This window comes from Prionailurus bengalensis, chromosome B1, assembly GCF_016509475.1.
Source record: "Prionailurus bengalensis isolate Pbe53 chromosome B1, Fcat_Pben_1.1_paternal_pri, whole genome shotgun sequence".
NCBI classification, from domain to species: domain Eukaryota; kingdom Metazoa; phylum Chordata; class Mammalia; order Carnivora; family Felidae; genus Prionailurus; species Prionailurus bengalensis.
Genome location: NC_057344.1, coordinates 206,157,424 through 206,179,863, shown reverse-complemented (window position 1 = coordinate 206,179,863; position 22,440 = coordinate 206,157,424). Strand labels below are relative to the sequence as shown.

The 22,440-nt window shown below is 65.2% G+C and overlaps 3 protein-coding genes and 1 long non-coding RNA gene across 5 annotated transcripts; 2 read left to right on the top strand and 2 right to left on the bottom strand.

Annotated features, from left to right (window-relative positions):
• Positions 1-694: 694 nt before the first annotated feature.
• LOC122479154 (sulfate anion transporter 1-like) lies at positions 695-11,493 on the bottom strand. The gene is given in 3 exon segments (XM_043573220.1): positions 695-1,228; positions 1,231-1,261; positions 10,008-11,493. Coding segments are annotated over 3 exon segments (702 nt in total). The 5' UTR covers positions 10,626-11,493; the 3' UTR covers positions 695-1,175.
• Positions 5,833-20,931, top strand: IDUA (alpha-L-iduronidase). 2 transcript variants are annotated; one of them, XM_043573214.1, is made up of 14 exons: positions 5,833-6,104; positions 6,858-6,998; positions 17,252-17,337; positions 17,526-17,633; positions 17,906-18,001; positions 18,098-18,300; positions 18,411-18,590; positions 18,696-18,912; positions 19,235-19,447; positions 19,528-19,649; positions 19,726-19,851; positions 19,937-20,013; positions 20,421-20,521; positions 20,670-20,931. In XM_043573214.1, exons 1-14 carry the CDS (start codon positions 5,950-5,952, stop codon positions 20,774-20,776), a joined length of 1,932 nt encoding a protein of 643 aa, XP_043429149.1. In that variant the 5' UTR covers positions 5,833-5,949; the 3' UTR covers positions 20,777-20,931. The 2 variants fall into 2 exon arrangements, with proteins under 2 accessions (XP_043429149.1, XP_043429150.1); XM_043573215.1 differs by having other exon boundaries at positions 5,858-6,104; positions 18,810-18,912.
• On the bottom strand, positions 6,666-10,012 carry LOC122479152 (sulfate anion transporter 1-like). The gene has a single exon (XM_043573216.1). It carries the CDS (start codon positions 9,391-9,393, stop codon positions 7,867-7,869), a length of 1,527 nt encoding a protein of 508 aa, XP_043429151.1. The 5' UTR covers positions 9,394-10,012; the 3' UTR covers positions 6,666-7,866.
• LOC122479158 lies at positions 13,126-15,766 on the top strand. The gene is made up of 2 exons (XR_006296245.1): positions 13,126-15,380; positions 15,667-15,766. It is a non-coding gene; the product is annotated as an uncharacterized LOC122479158 (long non-coding RNA).
• Positions 20,932-22,440: the final 1,509 nt, after the last annotated feature.

Here is a 22,440-nt window from a genome sequence, read left to right as displayed (position 1 = left end):
CTGTGCGGTGCCCGTCCCCGGATGGCCGGAAAGCGCCGGCAGGGTTAGTCGTGGGGTTACCAACGCGCGTCCGCGAGCAGGGGAATCATGACTGGAGCATCCGCGAATATCGAAGCTTGACCGCGTCAGCTCCGCCTCCCCCACGCCAGGATGGGCTTGTCACTCCTTCACTGGTGGCTGTGGGTCAGTAGGCCTTCTTAAGTTTTCGCCTCGTCCCACCGACGAGCCTTTTCTTTCTGGTGAGGGCCTCTGTGTTCTGTTCAAGCACCCGCCTGCCCTCAGGCCACGGAGATGCTCCCGGCTCCGGAAGCGTTTGCCTCTCCCAAGGCGGCAGGCCAGCCCCTGCCCAGGCAGTGTGGGCGAGGCAGGGTCCCCTGACCGCCCCCTGGGGAGCATGGTGCTGAGCCTGTCCGGGTCTGGGACAGCCTCTCCCTTTAGGAAAGAATGCAAATTATGATACAAGTAGACACGTATCTATTCAGAATGAGAGAAAAAATAATACTCTTTTAAAAAATTGACAATAGCACAAACATCCCCAAATCCAGAAAGTACAATTTTTATTCATAACTGCATGGCACTCCACTATGATACATTTATCATCTACATTTTTTATTGTCTCTTCCTTTTTTTATGTTTATTTTTTATTTCTGAGAGAGAGAGCACGAGCAGGGGAGGGGCCGGGGGGTCGGGCAGAGGATCTGAAGCGGGCTCCGTACTGACCGCGGTAAGCCTGATGAGAGGCTCGAACTCACAACTGTGAGATCGTGACCTGAGCCGAAGTCAGATGCTCGACTGACGGAGCCCCCCACGTGCTTCTATTGTCTCATAAAACTTTGAGATATTACTTTCCGAGGACAAAAGAGAAGGAGAACTCAGTGTCTCTAACGCAGCAGATTGAAAACAAAATGATGACTTCTCTTTTACAAAAGTCCTCACTTGACAACTCATTACCCGCAGCTCATATCCATTGTTACGACCACACATTTGGAGAGAACTTTGACAAGTTTCATTTACAAGCTGGAAAGTCTTGGGACAGTGCACTTTCTTGTGTTGTGACTAATCTCAAAAGCCCTTACGGATCCGATGAACCGCCTTCCATCATGTCCTCGTCCCACTGGCTGTTAGGGTTCTACGTTATCTTGATGTCAGCATTTCCTGTTAAATCAGCGGAACGTTTAATCCCGCTCCAAAAGTCCGTGTGATTCACTCCTTTTGGTTAATTGCCAGGGTGTTCCTGGAAGTGTTTTCTGTGCCAGGGTACCTGGCATTAACTTTGCCGTGCGAGGAAGTGACTAGGAAGGACATACATATACTCTGCCAAACCCCGACTCGTGTTTTCACAGCTCAGCTTCCCCTTGACCGGATCCTGAAAAGCCCCCCCCACCCACCCACCCCGAACCACCCCGGTGACAGGGGAAGTGACCGGGGAGCCTGAGGCAGTGTGGGAACTGCTGTGCTCATAGTATCTCCCTTTAGCAAGCTTTACAAAATCATACGACCATGTGACCAAGGCCCTGTGTGAATCCATGCCGTTGTGTGGACCTGCTGTGCCCCTCTGGTGCCTGTCCGTCTTTGGCCCGTGCCGCGCTGCCTCCCGTGGTGGCTCCACAGTCCAGATCTGACAGCAGAAGCCCGCTGCGTGTGCTCAAGGGGTGGGCGGGACCACGCCCCCCACAGAGGACGACGGCGGGCCTTCGCCACCTTCTAGAGCTGTGTTCCTTGCGTTCCTGTGCTCATGACCCCTTCCTCCGTCATCAAAGTGTGGCATCTTTGCTCTGAAATTTGTTCCCGGGATTCGTTTTAATCAGATATGAGAAGGGGACAGAAATGGAAACAACTGCCGTTCACCGGGGTTCTCGCGGGAAGGGACGGGTGGGCAGCAGGCTCAGGGACTAAGTTTAGGATTGGGTAGTTTGAACCATTTCGTCAGGCCTAGGCTACAGCGGTGGTCCCTGGGTGTCCGGCATCTGGCCATGGGGTGGCTTTGGGGAGGGGCTGTTGGTTTGGCGCGTGAGAGAGATGAAGGGCGTGTGGGGGTGCGGGCTTGGCTTGGTCCGTCTGCGGCGAAGGCCCTCTCCAGGAACTGACTAGCCCCAGGAGGGGCACCCTCTCCAGGCCCAAGGCCCAAATGCCAGAGCATCGAGAATGGAGAAAGTAAGCAAAAACAGTCAGGGGGAAAAAGGTTTTACCTGCCCAGAGATACAAGCCAGATCTTGTTTACGAGAAAAGGGGCACCTGGGGGGCTCCGTCGGTTAAGCGTCCGACTTCGCCTCAGGTCACGATCTCACGGTTCGTGGGTTCGAGCCCCGCGTCGGGCTCTGTGCTGACGGCTCAGAGCCCGGAGGAGCCTGCTTCGGATTCTGTGTCTCCCTCTCTGTCTGTCCCTCTCCCCTCCCCTGCTTGCCCTCTGTCTCTGTCTCTTTCTCAAGGATAAATAAATGTTAAAAACATGCTTTGAATAAAAACTATTTGTAAAAAAGAGGAAAAATAAGGTTCTGAAGAGGAGAAGCAGGGGGGAGGGGAGCCGCTGCAGTTGAGGCCCGCCCAGGGGAGGCCCCCACAGGCCCTTCCTCCGCTTCCCCCTGATGCAGGAATGAAAAGCCTAAAACGGGGGGGGGGGGCGGTGGGGAGAAAAGAAAGAAAAAAACCACATAAGGGGAGAAAATACAGGCCCAAATTTGCCTGTTGTTTCACCTGGAAAACCTGAGGGCAGCTGACAGTAGATGTGCACGAGCCGGTGCCACAGCCCGACCGTTGGGGTCAACGCCGTGCTGTTTCCCGAGACGTCGGATCTGTGCCCGTCTCAGCGGCCCATCGGCCGCAGCCGCTTCCACACCCGGAAGGACCCCGTGCCCCCTCCAGGCTGCCCGGGGGCCCGCAGGCCCTGACGCAGCCTGCGCTCTCCTCCGGGGGGACTCCCGGGACAGAGTCCCTAGGACGCAGGGGCCAGCAGCTCTCGGTCCCGTTCACGGTTCGCCGGCAGCACGTTCCTCCCCAGACCCCCGGCGGCCCGGGAGCCCCTCGGGAGCCGGCGGGCCACGGGCCACCGTGTGCGGTGGCGCCCGGGGGAGCGCGGCTGCCAGGGCGTCCCGGAGCGGGGACGGGACCCGAGGGCCGATCCCTTGGCCAGACTCCACGCGGTTGTCTCAGCAGCGGACGCTCTGGCCAACGACGGCCCGTGTCCACACTGACTCTGCACCGTCAGGCCGCTGCCTGAGAACCGTCCCCTTCGGAGTGAAGAAGCCTGGCGTCCCGTGCCTCACAGATGCCGAAAACACCACCCAAACTCCCACACGTCTCCGGGTATGCCGAGGCCACGACACGACTGCTGCCAAGACGTACTCATCCCCTTTGGAGTCACAGGCGTCACTAACACGGTAACAGAGACACAGGTCGCTTGTCACATCCCCGAGGCCTTCCACAGAGCCGCTCTCGCCGAGACACGTAGCGGGCTCCTCACTCTTGCGTATCCCAGTCCGATAAATGGACCCCAGTCAGTCACTGTCTCGCCCCGGGCCTTCAGCTCCCTTCCTTAAGGGCCCTTTGCCCAACTCACGCCGACTTTAACAGCTTCCCCGCCGCCCTTCCCTGCACCGAGGGAAGCGTCCAGCGTCTGTGCAATGGAGACGCATCGTGTGAGGCCCCTCACTGATCTCTCCCCGCCCTCGTGTCTCTGTGTGGCGCCGAACCACGCGTCTGGCCTCCTGCTTCTCGGGACGGGAGCGTGAACTTCTTCCCTCACGGCCATCATTCCCCCGTCTCGGCACAGCAGTGACGACACGCCCCGAGCACACACTTAAGAACAATCTGACCGCCTCTCTCTTCTGAGGTCTTTGCGCGGCCTCCTCCCTGTCAGATCCCCCTCGGCCCCCCTCGCGAGGACGCCGTGGTGACGCGTAGGGCCCGTCCGGATCATCCCGGATCATCTCCCCACCTCAAGATCCTTAGCTTAATCACACCTGCGAGTGCCTTCACCGCGTAAGGTCGCCCTCGGAGGCCCTGGGGGTTAGGCCCGTGGACACGTTAGGCTCACGGCGCGTCTGTTCCGCTCACGACTTCCGCGCTACCGTCGGGCGCTTCAATTCTCTGCCGTGTCGAAGCCCCAGATGTCACGTTACCGTTTTGCAAACCGCTCCCCGTGAGATCTGTATCCTGCACACCCGTCCTCTGCCTCTGGGCCGGGCCGGGCCGTTCTCCCGCTTGAAGGACGGACGCCAGGTACTGTTTCCTCGAGTGAGGGCCGGTGGCGGCCAGCGTCCGCAGAGCTCATTTCTCCAAAACGTCTTTATTTGACCTCTTTTGAAGTGCACTTCTTGCCGGATTCAGACTCCAGCTTGCCACTGGTTTATTTCCGGGACTCCTTGTCCGCTGGCTTCGGTGGCTCCTGTTGAAAAGTCCGTGTGCTCTGGGGGCACGTCGTCCGTCTCTGGCTTCAGCACTCCGTCACCACGTGTTCGGGCTCTGCTTCCTTCGTGCCTTTCCTCTCGGGCTTCGCGGCACGTCTTGATTTTGTAGCTGGCTATCCTCCCTCACTTTTAGAAGATCACCAGCTCTTGGGGCGCCTGGGTGGCTCACTCGGTTGAGCGTCCGACTTCCGCTCAGGTCATGATCTTATAGTTGATGGGTTCGAGCCCCGCGTCGGGCCCTGTGCTGACAGCGCGGACCTCCTTTCGGATCCTCTGTCCCCCGTCTCTCTCTGCCTGCCCCCCACCTGTGCGCATGCTCTCTCTCTCTGTCTCTCAAAAATGAATGAATATTAAAAAAAAAAAAAAAGATCGCCAGCTCTTTTCTCTTCAGATGTACTTTGTGCCACCAACCGAAGGGACTGGTACCTTGGGCTCTGTGGATGGAGGGAGGGTGGTGTCAGCACAGGGGTCTTCCCGTGTGGTGAGACTTCTGGTGTTTGGAGATGCAGTGCTGTCTGACTTGCCCAGGGCACGTGTACAGCTTAAAGTGTAAACGTTAACGCCTCAAGGCCACCTGCCCCACACCCAGGCCCGATCACCCAGCTGTCTGCTCGAAATGTTCACTTGGCTCCTCGCAGGCAGCTTATCCCCTGACCACACCTGCTCCTCCTTTTTTTTTTTTTTAATTCTTTTAATGTCTATTTATTTTTGAGAGAGAGAAAACCAGAGAGAGTGGGGGAGGGGCAGAGAGAGCGGGAGACACAGAATCCGAAGCAGGCTCCGGGCTCCGAGCTGTGAGCACAGAGCCCGGCGCGGGGCTCGACCTCACCTCACCCCAGAGGCTGTGAGATCGTGACCTGAGCCACCCGGGCGCCCCGCGGTGCCAAGCCGAAGCCCCAGGGAGTCACCTTCGACTCTGCTCCTTCCTCCCGCCCCTGCATCCAATCCATCGGAGGTCCTAGCGCTCACCTGCCAGATGTGCCCCACGTCTGACCACCCGTGCCCACTGTCCGGCCATCGTAAGTCTGAGCCGTCAAGCGGCCGCCTGACCCGCGCATTAGGCCACTTCCCGGCCTCCGGGGCGATCCCCCGAAGCACGACCAAGACAACGGCTTACACCGGAGCCCCCGGACGGCGGGGCGCGCTTGCAGGAGGCGCCCGCGCACAGCCGACGAGCGGGAACCCGCACCGGCACCCGGGACGGACCCAGCCGGGAAGGGGCGGCGTGCGGGGATGCCCGGGGCTGGAGCCGGGCGGGGACCCCCACCGCGGCGGCCCGGCCCTCTAATCCCCGCCCGCTCGTCGGCCCCGCGCCCCCCCTCCCCCCCGCTCCCCCCCCGCTCCCCCCCGCGCCCAGATTCCGAGGACCCACCCGGACCCGGCCCGGCGCCCCGGCCCCCGCCCCCAAGGTGGCGGTCACGTGGCGTGCGACCCGGAGGCGGAACCGGCCTGCGCTGCGCCGACCTCGGCTCCCGGAGCGCGGGGGACCTGCCGGGCCTAAGGGACCGTGCGCGCCTCTCCCCCAGCCCCGCCGCGCTCGGCCATGCGGCCCCCGCGCTCCCGCGCCGCGCCGCTCGCGCTCCTGGTCGCGCTGCTGGCCGCGCCCCCGGCCCTGGCCGAGGCCCCGCACCTGGTGCTCGTGGACGCGGCCCGAGCGCTGCGGCCCCTGCGGCCCTTCTGGAGGAGCACCGGCTTTTGGTGAGCGCTCCGCGCGGGGAAACTGAGGCCCGAGAGGCCGCTGTCGCCTGCATCCCGCCGCGCGCCTCTCCCAGGCCCGGGGACGCGCTCCCCGCCCGCGATCTCCCTGGACCCCTTGTTGCATCGGAGGGACTCGGGCTCCCGCGCCCACGGCCGCCTCCTCCTTCCTCGTGGAGCCGTCCTGCAGTCAGACCGGGGTTTCCTCTGTCGGCCTGAGCCACGCGGTGTTTGCGTGCGCCCCGGGCTTTTCTGAGCGGGTACCCCGTGTGGTGGAGGCCTGCGGACGCTCGCTGATTTTGCCCGGTGGCCGCTGGGGGGCAGGCCAGGCTGCAGGAGGGGCTGCGGCGCAGGCCCCTCCCAAGGGGGCAGCCCCAGTGGAGTCGCACACGCCTGTAGGGGGCCTATCAACCCCCATCCCCCTCTCCGTGTCTGCCTATCTCCCCTTCCCCCCGTGTCATTCTTGTAACCAAGATCACCTGGCTGGCGAGACAAGGAACAGGGTATTGGCATGTGGTCCCCTCTCCTCAGGGAGCCCCCCATTTCCATAAACATGAGCCTCTGTGGCATTCCTGGCGTTAGGGGCCGTTTTATTACCTCAGGGACAGTAAAATTCATCGGCGGGCACTCCAGGGTCCAGCTGCTGGGGACTGCTGTCCCGGGGCAGGCTGGGGCCCTGGATTTGTAGCTGCAGGGGCTGTTCTGGCGCCCCGCCCCTGGGGACTAATGGCCCATCCCCCCTTGTTCTGTCCCCAGTCCCCCACTGCCTCACAGCCAGGCTGACCAGTATGACCTCAGCTGGGACCAGCATCTCAACATGGCCTACGTGGGCGCTGTCCCCCACGGCGGCATCGAGCAGGTCCGGACCCACTGGCTGCTGGAGCTCATCACGGCCAGGTGAGTGATGGGGGCAGCTGGGCAGAGCCCCCTTACTGGAGACGAAGACCAAGGCCGAGAGGAGGCAGCGTCCGGGAGGACAGTGTGGTGCAGTGTGGGCCGTGATGGGGGCAGAGCGGAGGGGGTATCCTGTTGCCCTGACACCTCCTGGCAAAACGTCCTCGGTGGAGGAGGCCGCGCGGGGCCGTGGGGGCTCCCCGGGGCAGCCCCGAGTTTGGGCACAGCTGGCTTCCCACCGGACAGGACTTGGAGGCTCGGGGTCAGGTGGGTGTCCCGCTGTGCCAGCTTCGTGGCTGGAGCCAGCCCCGGAGAGCGTGCGTCCACGCACCTGGTGCCCCGTGTCCTCAGGTCAGGCTTTGCAGGAGCGCCGCCCAAGGGCTGAGCGGAACTTGGGTCGATCACGCCCACCTTTGGCCTTGCAAAGCTCAGCCTGGCCGAGGTGTGAGATGTAAGGAGCACTTGGGTGTGTGTTTGAAGGGCTCCCAGAGACACAGACCCTCCCGCTGTGGCCAGTGGGACTGGGGCCGGGCGGGCCAAGGGAGGCCTCGTGATTGCCTCGGGCCCTTGTTCAAACGAGACGGTGACAGCCAGCGTCAGACTGACCCTGCAGCACCGCGTACACACAGCACCAGGGCCCGGGGTGGCTGTGGTGGCTTGTTTCAAAGGCGTAGTTCCTGGATGTTCAAGTGTCCGAGTCCTTTGTGTGTTCCCTGGTTCTTCCAGGGCACAGCATCGGTCTCGGGGCGGGGGCGGCGGGGGGGGGGGGGCAGTGGTGACTGTGCTCATTGATGTCAGTGACCGATGGCGTGAGGCTGTCCGCCCGGGGCTCCCGGAAGGGCGGTCAGGCTGGCGTCGGGCACCGGCCGCGCTAGAGGGTGGAGTCGGTGGCCGTCTGCTCCCCGTGGCGGGCTCGGGCCACCTGCACGGCGCTGTGCACGCTGTGGAACAGCTGCCCCTCCTCGGCGGCGTCCCCCGTGTCGTCCCCGAGGAACCCGCCTCTCCTCAGGGTGTCCCTCACAGGGGGACTGCAGCAGGCCAGGAGCAGCGCGATGCCCAGGGCCCTGTAATCTCGGCGCAGGTCCTGCAGCGCGGCCACGCCGGCCGCGTCCAGGAACGGCAGCGGGGCGCAGTCGATGACCACCGCGTGGAAGCCGGCCGCCGGGGGCACCAGCCGTGCGGCCGTGCTGCTGGCTGGGCCCGGGTCCGTGCCCTCGACGGGGTCTCCCTCGCTGACCCTGGCCTCCGGGCCCCGCTCCTTCCTCGTGGTGGCCGCCGTCCCCGCATCCAGCCCCGTGAGTCGATAGAGCGAGCGCAGGAAGAAGTCCTTGTTGGCGTAGTAGAGCGGCCCCGCGAAGCGGAACACGTGCACGCCCGGCTCAGGGACCAGGCCCTCAAACTCCGCGGCGTCCTCGTAGAAGCCCGAGTCCCCAATCTGAGCGAGCAGGGTGGCCCGTGGGCGTCGCGTGCGGCCAGCCAGGCTGAGCAGGGACAGGAGGACGCCCGCCAGCAGCCCCGCCTCGACGCTGACCAGCACACAGGTGGCCGCGGTGGCCACCCAGACCAGCGCATCGGCCGGGCTGAGCCGCCACAGCTGCGGGACGTCCCTCGCTTTGCGCAGGGCCCCGCGCAGGCTGACGATGATGACGCAGGCCAGCACGCTCCGCTGCAGGTCCCGGAACAGCGGCGCCAGCACCAGCAGCACCAGCAGCACCACGGCGGCGCTGACCACGCTGGACAGCTGCGTGTGGCAGCCGGTGGCCGTCTTCACCAGGCTCTTGGACAGGGCGGCGCTGGTGGCGAAGCAGTGGAAGAAGGCAGGCAGCACGTTACAGCAGCCCACGGCCAGCAGCTCCTGGTTGGCTCGCACGGAGTAGCCGTGGCTCCGGGCGAACATCTCCGCCAGGGACACGGAGAAGGCGGAGCTCACCAGCGCCAGGGGCACGGCGTCCAGCACCACGCGCCGCATCAGCCCGGGGTCGGGCAGCCGGGGGGCCACGAACCCGGTGGGGATGTCGCCGGCCACGCTGGAGCCAAAGCGCTCATGGAGCCGTCCGAAGTGGGACGCCAGCGTGGCCGCCACGATGACCAGCAGCTCCGTGGGCAGCGGCACCTTCAGGCGGTGGCGGCAGCGGTCCGACAGCTCCTTAGCGGCCAGCAGCACGGCCAGGCACGTGGCGCTGGTGAGCACGTCGCACAGGTTGGCCTGGCCGGCGCCGCGCAGCAGGCTCAGCCACGTGCTGACCACCATGCCCGGCCCTTGGTGCCGTGGGACCCTCACGCCCAGCAGGTGCTTCAGCTGGGAGGTCAGGATGGTCACCGAGGCCCCCATGGCAAAGCCGTCGAGCAGGGGCTGTGAGAGGTAGGTGGACACGAAGCCCAGCCGGAGGACGCCCATGAGGACCTGCGGACAGAGCGCGGTCAGGGCAGCGGTGCCGCCGACGGGGCGGCCGCGGCACAGAGCCCTACACCCCTTCTCGCCGCTGCCGCTGCTGCTGCTTTCCCGAACGGACTCTGTCTGGAGTCCCTTGCCCACGCGCGTGCACACACAGGCACGGCAGACACGGAGGTGCACGTGGGCCCTTACACGCTCGCTTCTGCTTCTCTCACACGTGCGGGCTCCAGGTGCTGGAAAGCCGCTCCCTTCTCCTGTCCTGCGGGTGGCACTGTTCCCCTCTCCCCAGAGACCTGCGGCCCTTGGGAGGGTGTGAAATCAGGGCGGGCAGGCCAGGCCGTGCCCGGCCAGCCATCCCTGGACAGGGTCCCTGTTCCCGGGCACCCTCAGACCCTCGGGTGCCCCGTCCGGGCCGCCACCCCGTGCCCACCTGCGCCTATGCCCGCCCCGCCCTTGCTGGCTAAACCCGCTGCCCTCTGAGGCCTTGACCCCGCACTGCCCTGGCCTTGGCCCTTCTGGGGGTGGCGAGCGAGTGAGGGGCCTGCTCTGAGTGGCCGAGCGGGCGGTCCGGACCTGCGCCCAGGCTCTGCAGAACCCCAGTGCGGTCAGCCCCTCACCTGGTAAATCCCAGCCACCAGCGTGAGGGCGGTGGCGACGCGGACGGCGTAGCAGTCCTGCCCGCAGTCCCGTGGCCCGAGCACCAGTGTGGCCGAGGCGTTGAGGGTGGTGCCGTTGTCCCCGGACCCCGGGCCGTCCCGGGCAGGGTCAAAGCCAGCCAGCAGCAGCTCGCGTTCCACCACCTGGCCCACCATGAGGCAGAGCAGGCTGAAGATTCCCATGGACACGTGGCGCGAGGTGCCCATGAGAAAGTAGATGAGGTTCGCAAAGAAGGACGTGTACAGACTGTAGATGGGCTGCAGCCCTGCCAGGAGCGAGTAGGCGATGGCCTGCGGCACCAGGATGATGCCGATGACCAGCCCGGACATGACGTCGCCCGCCAGGGCCTCCCGCGGGCGGTAGTGGCGCAGCCAGCGCGTGGCGGGGAGCAGGTCCTGCGCCAGCGCCCAGGCCCCGCGCGTGCTGCAGGTGCAGCCCCGCCACAGCCTGGCTTTAAGCATCTCGCGCAGGCCCGGGGGCACTGGGGGCCGCCGGCGGACCAGCACCAGCCCCCCGCCCTGCTGCGTGCAGTCGGGGGACACGTCCATCCTGGGAAGACCTGAAACAGAGGTGGGCATCCCTGCTGGGGTCAGCGGGCGGCACAGAGACCCAGACTCCCATGTGGCCAGACCCAGCTCCGCTGCTCCCGGCCCACCTCCCCGTGCCCACGTCCACGCCAGAGGCCCCCCCTCTCCGCCACCCAAGTCCCCGGGGTCCCTCCGGCGGCCCTCCCATCACCGCTGCACCATGGGCCCTGGGGCTTAGAGGAAGAGCGCCTCCTGGTGCCCCCTGTTGAACCTTGAAGATAGGGAGACCCCAGATCTTTGCTCCCGGAGGGGCTGCTCACACAGCAGCACTCCCTATACCCCCCGGTCCTCGTGGCAGAATTCCCGGGACGCGCTTTGGGAGGCTGATCTTAGACGAGGCCAGCCGGGAGGGAAGTGGGGGTGGCTGGCGTCTGTCACCTGCCCCGTCACCTGGGACTGTGGGACACACTCCTGGGTTGGGTCTCAGACCACACAGGTGCACCATGGAGCGCAAGTCTGGGACTGTCCCTTGTGTCCCAAGGGCACCTCACCTGCTGGGGCCCAGCCCCGTCCTTGACTTCTCACTCGCTGGCCCAGGACACGCCGCCCGCAGTTTCGCTGGGGGGTGGAGGACGGCCTGGCAGGCACGGCCCCCCCGTGAGCACTAGGGGGACGTCATGAGTCGTGTTTCCTTCCTGTGGAGACCTCACCACACAAGGGTCCCCCCAAGCCCCCCAGGGTCTGGGTGTGTGGCATGAGGACAGTTGAAATGGCATCTGCCTTGTGCCTGAGGGGCCGGAGAGGAAACCCGAGAATCGTCCTGCCCCTCCCCTTCACCCAGGGAGCCGGCCTCTGCTGTGGCTTTGAGGGCTCCACGGCCCTGCGGCGGGGCCCCGGGATGATTCTTACCTGGGGAGCCCCTCACAGGCTGGGTGGGCGGGAGGGTAGCGAGGCCCCTGGCTTGTCAGGGCTCCAAGGCCCGACTCTGCCGGCCGCCTGCACGTCCAGAGCTCTCTGGCTTGTTAGCCGGTGGGGAGGTGTGGACGGCGGGTTCTGACGCAGAGCCGGAGCCAGGAGCTGGGCCGCGGCAGGTCTGGCGCCCACCGCGGGCCGCGCTCTGTGGTTACCACGTGACTGCTTAGCCAAACTGGGTTTGCGGTTCAATTATTTACCCCAAAGATTGCTGAGTCATGGGTTTCCCCCAGATGAGCGTTACCAGAGTGGCTAACCCAGGGAGTTGTACTGTAATCCCAGCTCACAAGTAGGTGCGAGTGTGTGCACCTCTGGTAAGCTCCCATCCCCCCATGGGGCTCCAGGTACGGGGCAGCGTGGGTGAGGGCAGCAAAGAGCTGCGCAGGGCGCGTGGGTCCTGGGGTCCTTTGGGGGGCGGGAGGCGCGCGAGCCCAGCCAGCCCTGGGACGTGAGCCTGCAGCTCTGGGGCCCGTTGCCATGGTCGCACGACTGACCAAGGATGGGCAAGGATGAGAGGGGTACCCGGGTCGGGGCTGGTCGCCTCATCCCATCCCTGGACATCCTCCCTATTCTGCCATGAGACGGTTCTGGTCTGCTCTGGAGCACGGGCCAAGTGTACCTGAGCCAGCCGGGCACCGGGCAGCCGTGTCCCAGCCTCTGTTCTGTGGCCTCGTGTGGAAAGCAGGCGCGGGGCTGTTGCTGAGTATGTGTGTGCACATGCGCATGGACTGCTGTGGGCGGGGCGGGGGGGTGCCGCCAGGCATCGGGACACACTGCCAGCCAGGTTTGCCCTTCTTGCCGTGGGGTGCGGGTCCAACCCCCGGTGACTGGCAGGTGCCCGGCCTTGCCGCGTCTCCAGTCTCTCTGAGGCAGGTGGGGTCTGCCTGGGAGAGCTGGAGTGAAGGCGATCCCTTTAAATGATTACTCTCATGCCCCATGAAGGGTGGACAGCTGTTTTTAACACGATTCTGAGTCTCAGGTTCCCCACCTTTACACCCAGTGAAGGGGAGCCCCCCTCCCGCCATGCTGAAGGGCTACGTGGGAAGGGCCCGTCCCGGGGGGCTTTCCCGTCTACCTGGGACAGAGCTGAGGGTCTTCCCTCCACCTACCCCCCCAGAGTCCAGCCCAGGACCCGCTTGGCCCCTGGTGGGGAGCTGTTTGCCCAGACCAGAAGCCGTGTTTTGGGCTGGGGGGGACAAGCTAGGGCAGTTCCGGGCTTCGGACCCCTCCCTGGGGCAGATGAGGTTCACCTCAGGGTGCAGAGAGGAGGGTAGCTATTGAGGGGGTCATATAAACTTTATCTCCTGTCCCAGCTACTGGCAAGGGGGCAGAGGGAGAATTCCTTGGGTGGCCTGCCAGGCGGGAGCCTCATCGCCCTTGGGGGTCTCCCTAGATGGGGGACAGAGCGCAGGCTGTGTGACACAGAGGACTCAGGCACAGAGCAGCGGAGGCCAGGGCAGATACACGTGTGTGCATGCTGGGGTGGGGGATGGGGCCTGGGTGCTGGTGTAAGAAAGGGAGTACCTGGGGTGGGGACCTAATGTAGGAAGGAGCCCTTCCTCTGTCTTAGGAAGGGGGGGCAGGGGTCTCTGGAGGTTCTGGGGTGAGATTCGTGGCAGGTGGAGAGATTTCAGGGAGGGGCTCTTTTGGCCCATCAGAGCCCCTGTCCAGTCAGATGCAACATGGAGGCTGGCCTTGGGCTGGCCTTGGTGGCAGGGATCGGACCTCATAACCCTGCAGCCCCTGCCCAGGCTGCCTGCCTAAATCAGGCGAGGAGATAACAGTGAGGTCACATGTGACCTTTGAGAGAATTTCAGGACACCACCCCCAACCCTGCCCCCACCGGGTCCCTCTGCCTGTTTTCTTTGTGCATTGAGGCCGGCGACCTTCACCTGGGGTCTGGAGGGGCACAGAGGGACCTGTGGTTCCGGGCCCCTGCCTGCCAGAGGGGCTGCTGACGCCCACACTGGCGCTAAGGTGGGCGCCGGGAGGGAGCTGCAGACCTCACTGGGACGGGGGCCGTGGGGTCTAGTACAGATCGGCAGGAACCTCCCTCGGGGGACCGCTGCCCAGCTCTGGGCCACGTGGTTGTTTCCTTAATATTTGCCCGTAAATCACCGTTTCAAGTGGTCAAACACACTCCTTTGGAAAGGAAACCTTGCATCCTGACCCTAAGTGCGAAGAGGCGGGGCCGACCACCTCCGGGGCCCTGGAGACCTGACGCGAGCTTCTCCCTAAAGACACGCCTACCGCGAGCCCCGAGGTTCTAGGTGGCAAGGTGGAGAGTAAGCGGCCTCTGCCGCGCTGGCCGGGAGCCTGACACCCCCCTACCCCCATCTCCGGACCGAGGCTGCAGGTGCGCCGGGGATCCGCGCTGCATCTCCCCCTCCGAGCCGCCCGGGGCCGGCCGTGCGCTTCGCTCCCCTCCCCTCCTGTCCGTCTGCGCCGGGAGCGCGCGCCCCCGCCGCCGAGCACGCGCGGCCGCGGCCCCGCGCTCACGCGCTCGTGCCCCCCCGCCCCCGCGCCCCCCCCCCACCCCCGCCCCGCGCACTCACCGGCCCCGGCGCAGCTCTGCCTCCGGCGCACGCGCTCAGGCCCTGCCGCGGGGGCCCCCGGAGCCGCCGCCCGCCGCCGCGTGCGTGAATGAGGCCTTTGTGCCGCCGCCGCAGGCCCGGCCCCCGTGCCCACGTTCGGACCCTTGCGGAGGGCCGCGGAGTGGAGGCCGGGCCCTCCGAGAGCCGCGCCTCGCTGCAGGGGGAGTGCTGGGGTGGGCTGCACGCTTCACCTCGCTGCTCAGCCCCCTCCCTAAATTAGGTTTCTCAAACCTCTCTCTGAACGGGGCCCGGGCAGAGGGAGACCAAGGTGCGGAAGGCGGGGCCTAAGGACCGTTCCCCGGGGTTCGTTGGCCAGGGGTCGCCTCTGAGGTCGGGTCTTCTGGCCCCTGGGGCAGGTGTATTAGCCCCCAGATTATCCTTGGCTGCCGAGGCTGGCTGGAGAAGGGGACACTCATATCTACTCAGGGTGACAGGCTACGGATGCCTCTGCCGCTGGGGCTCCCCCCGGGGTACCACCCCCCACCCCCCCACCCCACACCAAGTGCAGCAGCATTGATCTGAGCCCCGCGGTGCCCCCCACCCAGTGTAAACTCAGCAGGCCGGGATTACCGCTGCTAGGGTGTGCAGAGAAAGCCCCGAGCCCCTGCATATGCCTTCACTTTCCACCGGGTCACCCCACCACCCGTGGCCCACGCCCCCTCCCCCACAGTAGTGGGACTTTGGAACGGTCTGCTGTGTGCATTTAATTTTTACCCAACTGCTTGTTAGTTTTCTTTGCTACCGGCTGTGACCTTTGGATGCGGGAGAAACGGGTGAGGGAGGTGATCCCCGCTGCCCAAAAGCTCATCCTGCTGAGCCCCTGGTGGGAAGACGCACCCCTACACAGAGGGGCCAGCCGGCAAGGGGAGGCAGGGTGCGGGGCCCAGGACGGGCAGGGGGCACTTCCGCGTGGTTGGCTGGACTTGGTCCCTCAGGTGGGCTTCGGAAGCCAGACCCCGGCTCGGCCTTGACCTCGTACGAAGTGAGGGGTGGGGGAGGGAAGGACGTTGGGGGGGGGGGGGCGTTGGCTGTGTCCGGGAAGACGACGCTGGGCCGGCCAGGCTGGGGCGTGGGATGGGAGGTTGACAGATGAAAAGCTGTCGAGGGCCGGATCGCGTCGTGACCCCCCACCTGGCCGGACTGCCGACCGCGCAGGACAAGCCCGGCCGCCACAAGAGGGCGCAGTGCAGGCCCTCCTGACATTTGGCACCTCCCTCCCGCAGATGGAGCCACAGAGCAGGTGTGTTCTCACACCTGAGCCCCTGCCACCCACCTGCCTGTGCTCCTCACTAGGCAACACCCCGCCCCCGCCCAGGCCCACCCCAGGCTCAGCGCTTGCTCCTGCGCTGCCCCACCCCCACTGCGCCTGACCGAAAGGCCGCCGGCTTCCAATGCCAGCTCCACCCCTGGATGTCCGCCTCCGCGTGGGCTCACCCCTGCCTGCCTCTGCCACCTGCACCCCTGCCCACCTAGCTGCTCAAGCGAAGTCCGAAGCGTTGTGTAAGATGTCCCCTGTTCATCAGCAGACGTCCCTCCGCCCCGAAAATCTGCTGTAGGTCCTTCCCGCTGCCTTTGTGGCCACGACCCAGTCCTGGCACTACACCTCTGCCTGGGGCTCTTTCAAAACCAAGGCAGAACTACAGGGACAGTAAAAGGGTCATCGATTGTCAGGGGGAGGCGGGGAGGGTGACCAGCTGGAGCCCGGGGCATTTTGAGGGCAGCGAAGCAGCTCCGTGTGGCGCCAGGGTGGTGGGCGCCTGCCATCATGCGCTCGTCCAGACCCGCGGGACGTGCACCACCAAGGGTGAGCCTGCCGTGGACTCGGGGCGATGACGACGCATCAGCTCCAGCAGGTGCACCGGCTGGTGGGGGTGTGGATCGCGGGGGAGGCTGTGGGGGGGCAGGGGGCGTGGGGCATCCCCGTGCCTCCCTCACGTTTGCCGTGAGCCTAGATCTCTTAAGGGGCTCCTGGGTGGCTCAGTAGGTTAAGCGTCCGACTTCGCTCAGGTCATGATCTCGTGGCTCCTGAATTCGAGCCCCGCGTCGCGCTCTGTGCTGACAGTTCAGAGCCTGGAGCCTGCTTTGGATTCTGTGTCTGCCCCTCCCCTGCTCAAACTCTGTCTCTCTCAAAACTGAATAAACATTAGAAAAACATTTATTAAAAACTGCTCTTAAAAAAAAAGTCTTAAAGTCGTGGCAGTGCTCCACTTGGACCTCTGAAAGGGGCCCCATTTCCTTGTGAGTCAGTCCCGTCCTCACCATGGGCACAAGGCCTCCAGTGACCTGTCACAGCCCGCACCCTCTTCTGCCCCAGGCACACTTGATGCTTCCTGCTGCTTGACAACCACAACTTTATTCCTACCCCAAGACCTTTGCACGTGCTGCCTATCTGTTCCCCGAGGCATTCTTGCTGGCCTGCCTCATTGCTTGGTCGTTACTTCAGAGAGGCCCTCCCTGCCTGACCCTTGGCTCCCTGTCACTTCTCCCTCGTGGTACATCTGATGTGTCCTTAAAGATTCAAATAGTTGCCTGATGATTTCTGTCCCCTGTCAGAATGTGAACCGGAGGAAATTCGGCCCCGGTCTGGGGTGGGGGTGGGGGGGTGGGGGTGGGGGCGTGGGGGAGGCCGCCCTTCCCCCTCTTCTGACTGCCCATGTTGCCTCTCGGAGTGTGGGAGAGGGGAGAGGAGTACTGTCGAGACAACTCTGGAGCCCTGAGCTCCAGGTGATGCAAGACACAGGCATGGCACCCACCAGGTCCTACCGGGCTCTTCTCCCACGGCTCCCCAGTCCACGGCCAGCTGTCTTCAGTGTGCCTCGTCCTCCCCTACTCCGTCCCGTTGTGTCTTTTCCAAAAGACCTGCCTGCCTCGTGCCATGCCTGAGCCCAAAGGCTTGGGCATGGGGTTCAGGCACAGGCACACCAGTTCATACTAGGCTGTCAATGACTGGCAGGCTTCCGTCGTTGGCGTTTTCCCAAGACAGGGACCCTTGAGGAGTCTGGATCTGAGCCCTGTGTGGCGCCTTGCAGGCTCCCTGCCTGCGTGCACGTGCCCTCGGTTCCAGCCTGGGGCCCACTTCTCTCTGTGCTGACATCGAGTGTCCTCGTATAGGGGGTCAGTGGAGCAAGGCCTGAGCTACAACTTCACCCATCTGGATGGGTTCCTGGATCTTCTCCGAGAGAACCAGCTCCTCCCAGGTGAGCAGCCAGCCCCACCCTCCGTCTGCCAGTCCTGCCCCCTCCCCGCCACCCGGCTCCTCTGCGTCCGCACTGGTGAGGCACCGGGGAGGCTGGCCTCCGTGCCGGCACGGTGGAGCCCAGGCGGGGTGGAGCACGGGTGCCGTGCGGCGGGCGGGCGGCAGGACGGCCACCTTCTTGTGTCGCAGGCTTTGAGCTGATGGGCAGCCCCTCCAGACGCTTCACCGACTTTGAGGACAAGCGGCAGGTGTTTGAGTGGAAGGAGCTGGTCTCCCTCCTGGCCAGGAGATACGTTGGTGGGCAGGGCACAGACCTTAGCGGGAAAGGGGGGGTGCTCCCGGGGAGGCTCCTCCCGCGTCACCCCGGCCGCCTTGTTGGCCTCTGCCACGAACCCTGGGCCAGGGCCCCCGGATGGGGACAGCAGGCCAGGCAGGGTGCAGTGGGCCCGCGTGGAATGAGATGTCTTCAGCGCCTCCAAGCCTCTGACCGTGGGCCCGTCTCCCTGGGAGTCGGGACAGGCTTGGCCTTGCCCCTGGGGGGCACGTGTGCCAGTGGGGACACTCTGCAGACAGGTACGGACTCTCCCACGTTTCCAAGTGGAACTTCGAGACGTGGAACGAGCCAGACCACCACGACTTTGACAACGTGTCCATGACCTTGCAAGGTGGGGGGCACCTCCTGGGGTCCCGTGGGCCGAGAAGGGGCGGGAGCATCACCTCAGGCGCTGGCATGTGGATTCCGAGGTCCCTCCCCCACCCAGGCTTCCTGAACTACTACGACGCCTGCTCCGAAGGCCTGCGAGCCGTCAGCCCCGCTCTGCGCCTGGGCGGCCCTGGGGACTCTTTTCACCCCTGGCCGCGCTCCCCGCTGTGCTGGGGCCTCCTGGGCCACTGTCACAACGGCACCAACTTCTTCACGGGGGAGTTGGGCGTGCGGCTGGACTACATCTCCCTCCACAAGAAGGTACAAGCGCTGGGCCCCCGGCCGGGCACCCCCGCCAGCCGCAGCCCTACCCGCGCTTAAGCGGCAGTCACCTGAGCTGGCCCCAGAGGTCCTGAGGCCCGCCTCCCTAGGGCGCGGGCAGTTCCATCTACATCCTGGAGCAGGAGCAGGCGGCCGTGCAACAGATCCAGCGGCTCTTCCCCAAGTTCGCCGACACCCCCATTTACAACGACGAAGCTGACCCGCTAGTGGGCTGGTCCCTGCCGCAGCCCTGGAGGGCTGACGTGACCTACGCGGCCCTGGTGGTGAAGGTAGGCCCGTCCAAGGACCTCCCCCCAGGGCGGCGGGCCTTACCGGGAGGGCGGGTTCCGGGGGGGCGGCGGCCTGGGACATCCCGACCCCCTGGACCCCCGCAGGTCATTGCGCAGCACCAGAACCTGCTGGTGGCCAACAGCAGCTCCCCCGTGCGCTACGCGCTGCTGAGCAACGACAACGCCTTCCTGAGTTACCACCCGCACCCCTTCACGCAGCGCACGCTCACGGCGCGCTTCCAGGTCAACAACACCCGCCCGCCGCACGTGCAGCTGCTGCGCAAGCCGGTGCTCACCGCCATGGCGCTGCTGGCCCTGCTGGGTAAGCCCCCGCCCCGCCTTCCCCGCGCCCACGGGGCTGCCGGTGCTCCCGGGCCGGAGCTCGGTTAGGCAGGGGGTCGTTCCAGGCCCTGGTGGTGACCGTGCCCTACCGGGGGTGGGGGCGGCTCTTGCCCCAAGCGGTCCAGCTCCCCGCCCCAGCGTGCTGGGCCGCAGCGGCGGCTGTGGCCGGCGGGGCGCCTCCCGGTGGGGGACCCCTAGTGGCAGTGGGAGGGGCGGGAGGCTGAGTGGCAGGAAGCGAGGCCCCGGGAGGGCAGAGGGGCTGTGACTGCTGCCTAGCGACAGCCCCGCTCCCCGCCCCCTAGACGGCGAGCAGCTCTGGGCCGAGGTGTGGCAGGGCGGGACGCTGCTGGACAGCAACCACACGGTGGGCGTCCTGGCCAGCGCGCACCGCCCGGCCAGCCCCGCTGACGCCTGGCGCGCCACGGTGCTGGTCTACGCGAGCGACGACACGCGCACCCACCCCAACCGCAGCGTCGCCTTGACCCTGCGCCTGCACGGGGTGCCCTCGGGGCCGGGTGAGCTGGGGTCCCGGGGAAGGGGTGGCTCTGGAGGGGGCGGGCCCGGCGAGGCGTGGCCCCAGCGTCTGGCTCCGCAGGCCTCGTCTACGTCACACTCTACCTGGACAACCGGTTCTGCAGCCCTCACGGCGAGTGGCAGCGCCTCGGCCGGCCGGTCTTCCCCTCGGCAGAGGAGTTCCGGCACATGCGCGCAGCCGAGGTCCGAGGGCAGGGTGGGAACGGGGCAGGGAGGCTCCCAAGGTCCCAAGGCCCCGAGTACCAGTCCCTGCCCCTAGGACCCAGTGGCCACAGCGCCGCGCCCCTTCCCTGCCAGCGGCCGCCTGACGCTTCGCCCGGAGCTCCGACTGCCCTCACTCCTGCTGGTGCACGTGTGCGCACGCCCAGAGAAGCCGCCAGGCCAGGCAAGTGGCGGCCCCCTCCCCCACTGCCCGGGTCCCTCCAGCCCCCCAACCCCACCCCCCAGTCACGACACCTCTCTCCCTGCAGGTGACCCAGCTCCGGGCTCTGCCCCTGACCAGTGGGCAGGTGCTCTTGGTCTGGTCAGATGAGCATGTGGTCTCCAAGTGCGTGAGTGGGTTCATTCCCGGTACCCCTAATCCCTCTTCTGTTCATCCTCCCCCTGCCCTCCACTCTGGTCCCCGGAGGCTGCAGTGCCCACGTGGTCACTCAGCTGTGGTCCTCCAAGCCCTCTGCCCCTCACACCCTGGCCACCGCTGTTCGCACAACCACACAAATGGCCCAAGACGCCACACCTGTTGATGGGGGAGCAGGGTACCCACAGGGGACATTTACAGGTGGCAGTCGGGCTCCTGTCCCTTCTCTTCATCGAGCTGGCCCGTCATCGTTGCGGGAAGAGTACAGGGACCCGGGAGGAGTCAGAAAAGGGGCTGTAGGCAATAGGGCTGTAACTCTGCGGTGTCTACACTCGCCCCACCTGGACGCCAGCCCCGGTCCTGACTGACCTTCCCAGGTGCCTGTGGACGTATGAGGTCCAGTTCTCTGCAGGTGGTGAGGGGTACGCTCCTGTCAGCAGGAAGCCGTCGACCTTTAACCTCTTTGTGTTCAGCCCAGGTATGTTCACCCATCGCCCTGGCCTTGGCACGGTGTTCCCTGGGGTGGGGTCCAGGGCTTCGTAAAGGCCAGGGTTAGGGGACTCCAGGAACCTGGGGCGGGTTCAAGGAGGCACCCACTCGAGAACACGCGTGTTTGTTTGCCTCAGACACAGCTGTCACATCTGGCTCCTACCGGGTTCGAGCGGTGGACTACTGGGCCCGACCAGGCCCCTTCTCGAACCCTGTGCAGTACGTGGAGGTCCCTGCCCCGTAAGGGCTGCCGCTGCCCAGTGACTGTGAGCTGGAGCTGACCGGTGACCCCGGGCGGCCAGGAGCTGAGGCGGGCCGGACCACTGCCGGCCGTCACTTGGCTCTGTTCACCTTGTCCTGTGACTTGCTCGCCTCCTTAAAGTGCCTTTCTGCTCATCAGTCTTGGGGTTGGCCTTTGTGGATGGGCGTGCAGCCAAGTCGGGGCCTGGCTCCAGCAAGGCCTTCCCCGCCTCCCGCCCCCTCTTCCAGAGTGCTTTCCCCCACCGCGGGAGCCAGGATGGGGAGCACGCTGAGCACAGGGGGACCGAGGTCCGGCTGCCATTAGGACAGCTGCCCTGCCTGCCTGGGGTCTCTGGCATCACTGCTGGGTATGGGGGCCCCATTGCTGTCCCCGGCCCGTTCTGCAGAACAGGGGCTGAGGCTGTGCTTGGAGGGGTCCTGCCTGGGTCAGGTTGGAGCCCAGGAGGGGACCTCCTTCCTGAGCCCGGACAGGCTGTCCCCTGTAACCCCAGGTGGGAGGTCGGGTAGGGCTTCCAAGCTATCTGGCCCCAACCGTGGCCAGCGGCCGAAAGGGTCTGCAGCGCCACCTGTAGGCTGCGCCTGCCGGCATGATCATCCCAGTTCTATACCTGAGCCCAGAAGGAAACAGCACGCTGAGACCAGGATGACCCGGGACCATTTGCAGGGGTGTGGCGTGGGCAGGGAAGCTGCACAGGTTGTACAGGACCCCGGGACCCCTTTCCACACCCATACCCCGCCCCAGGCAGATGGAGCGGGTGGGGGCTCCAGAGACTTACCGGCTCTGTCTTACCGGTCCAGAGACAGAAAGGTGGGGAGAGGCCACCTGGCAAGGAGCAGAGACCTTCAGCCCGGGGTCGCAGCCAGCCAGGGAGGGGGCCCTGTGAGCAGGAGCGCGGGTGTGGTGGCTCTGATCTCCCTTCCTCTGCTGCCCTCCGGGGCTACGTTGGGCTCAGGACGGGGGGAGGTCTGAAGGGCAGAGGAAGACCAGAGCTACTCAGCCCCTCTGGCTCTCCAAAACCTGCCGGTCCCCTGTCCACGCGCAAAACCCAAGAGCCGCCAGGTCCCCCCGACTGCCCGATCGCGGGAAGTCAGCATGACTGTCCATCCCTCTGAACCCCAAAGTCCCTACCTGTTCCTCTTGCCCCACGTGGGTGCCTCAGTGCCTGGGGGGCCCGGTCCGTGTGTCTCTGTGGGGCACCGTTACCCACTGACTGCTATTGTCACCCAAGGCGCAGTCCCCGGGTTCTAGGCATGGTCTTCCCGTCCTTTCATGAAACCTGTCTCAGCCAGCTCAGTGGTCACGACAGAGCGTGACAAAGTCCCGCATGGCTCCAACGGCAGAAACGCGTTCTCTCCCAGCCCCAGAGGCCAGTCTGACATCAAGGTGTGGGCAGGGTTGCTTCCTTTGAGGCCTCTTTCCTGGGCTCGTGCACAGCTGCCTCCTTCCTGCACGTGTCTGTGTCCTTGTGTTCCCTGCCTGGAAGGATATAAGTCACATGGATTGACCTCATCGCAGTCTCCTCTGTAAAGGCCCCACCTGCAGATAGAATTCTGTTCTGAGACGCTGGGGTTCGAACTTCAACATAAGAATTTGGGGGGGATAGTGGGGCCTGGGTGGCTCAGTCGGTGGAGCGTCCGACTTCGGCT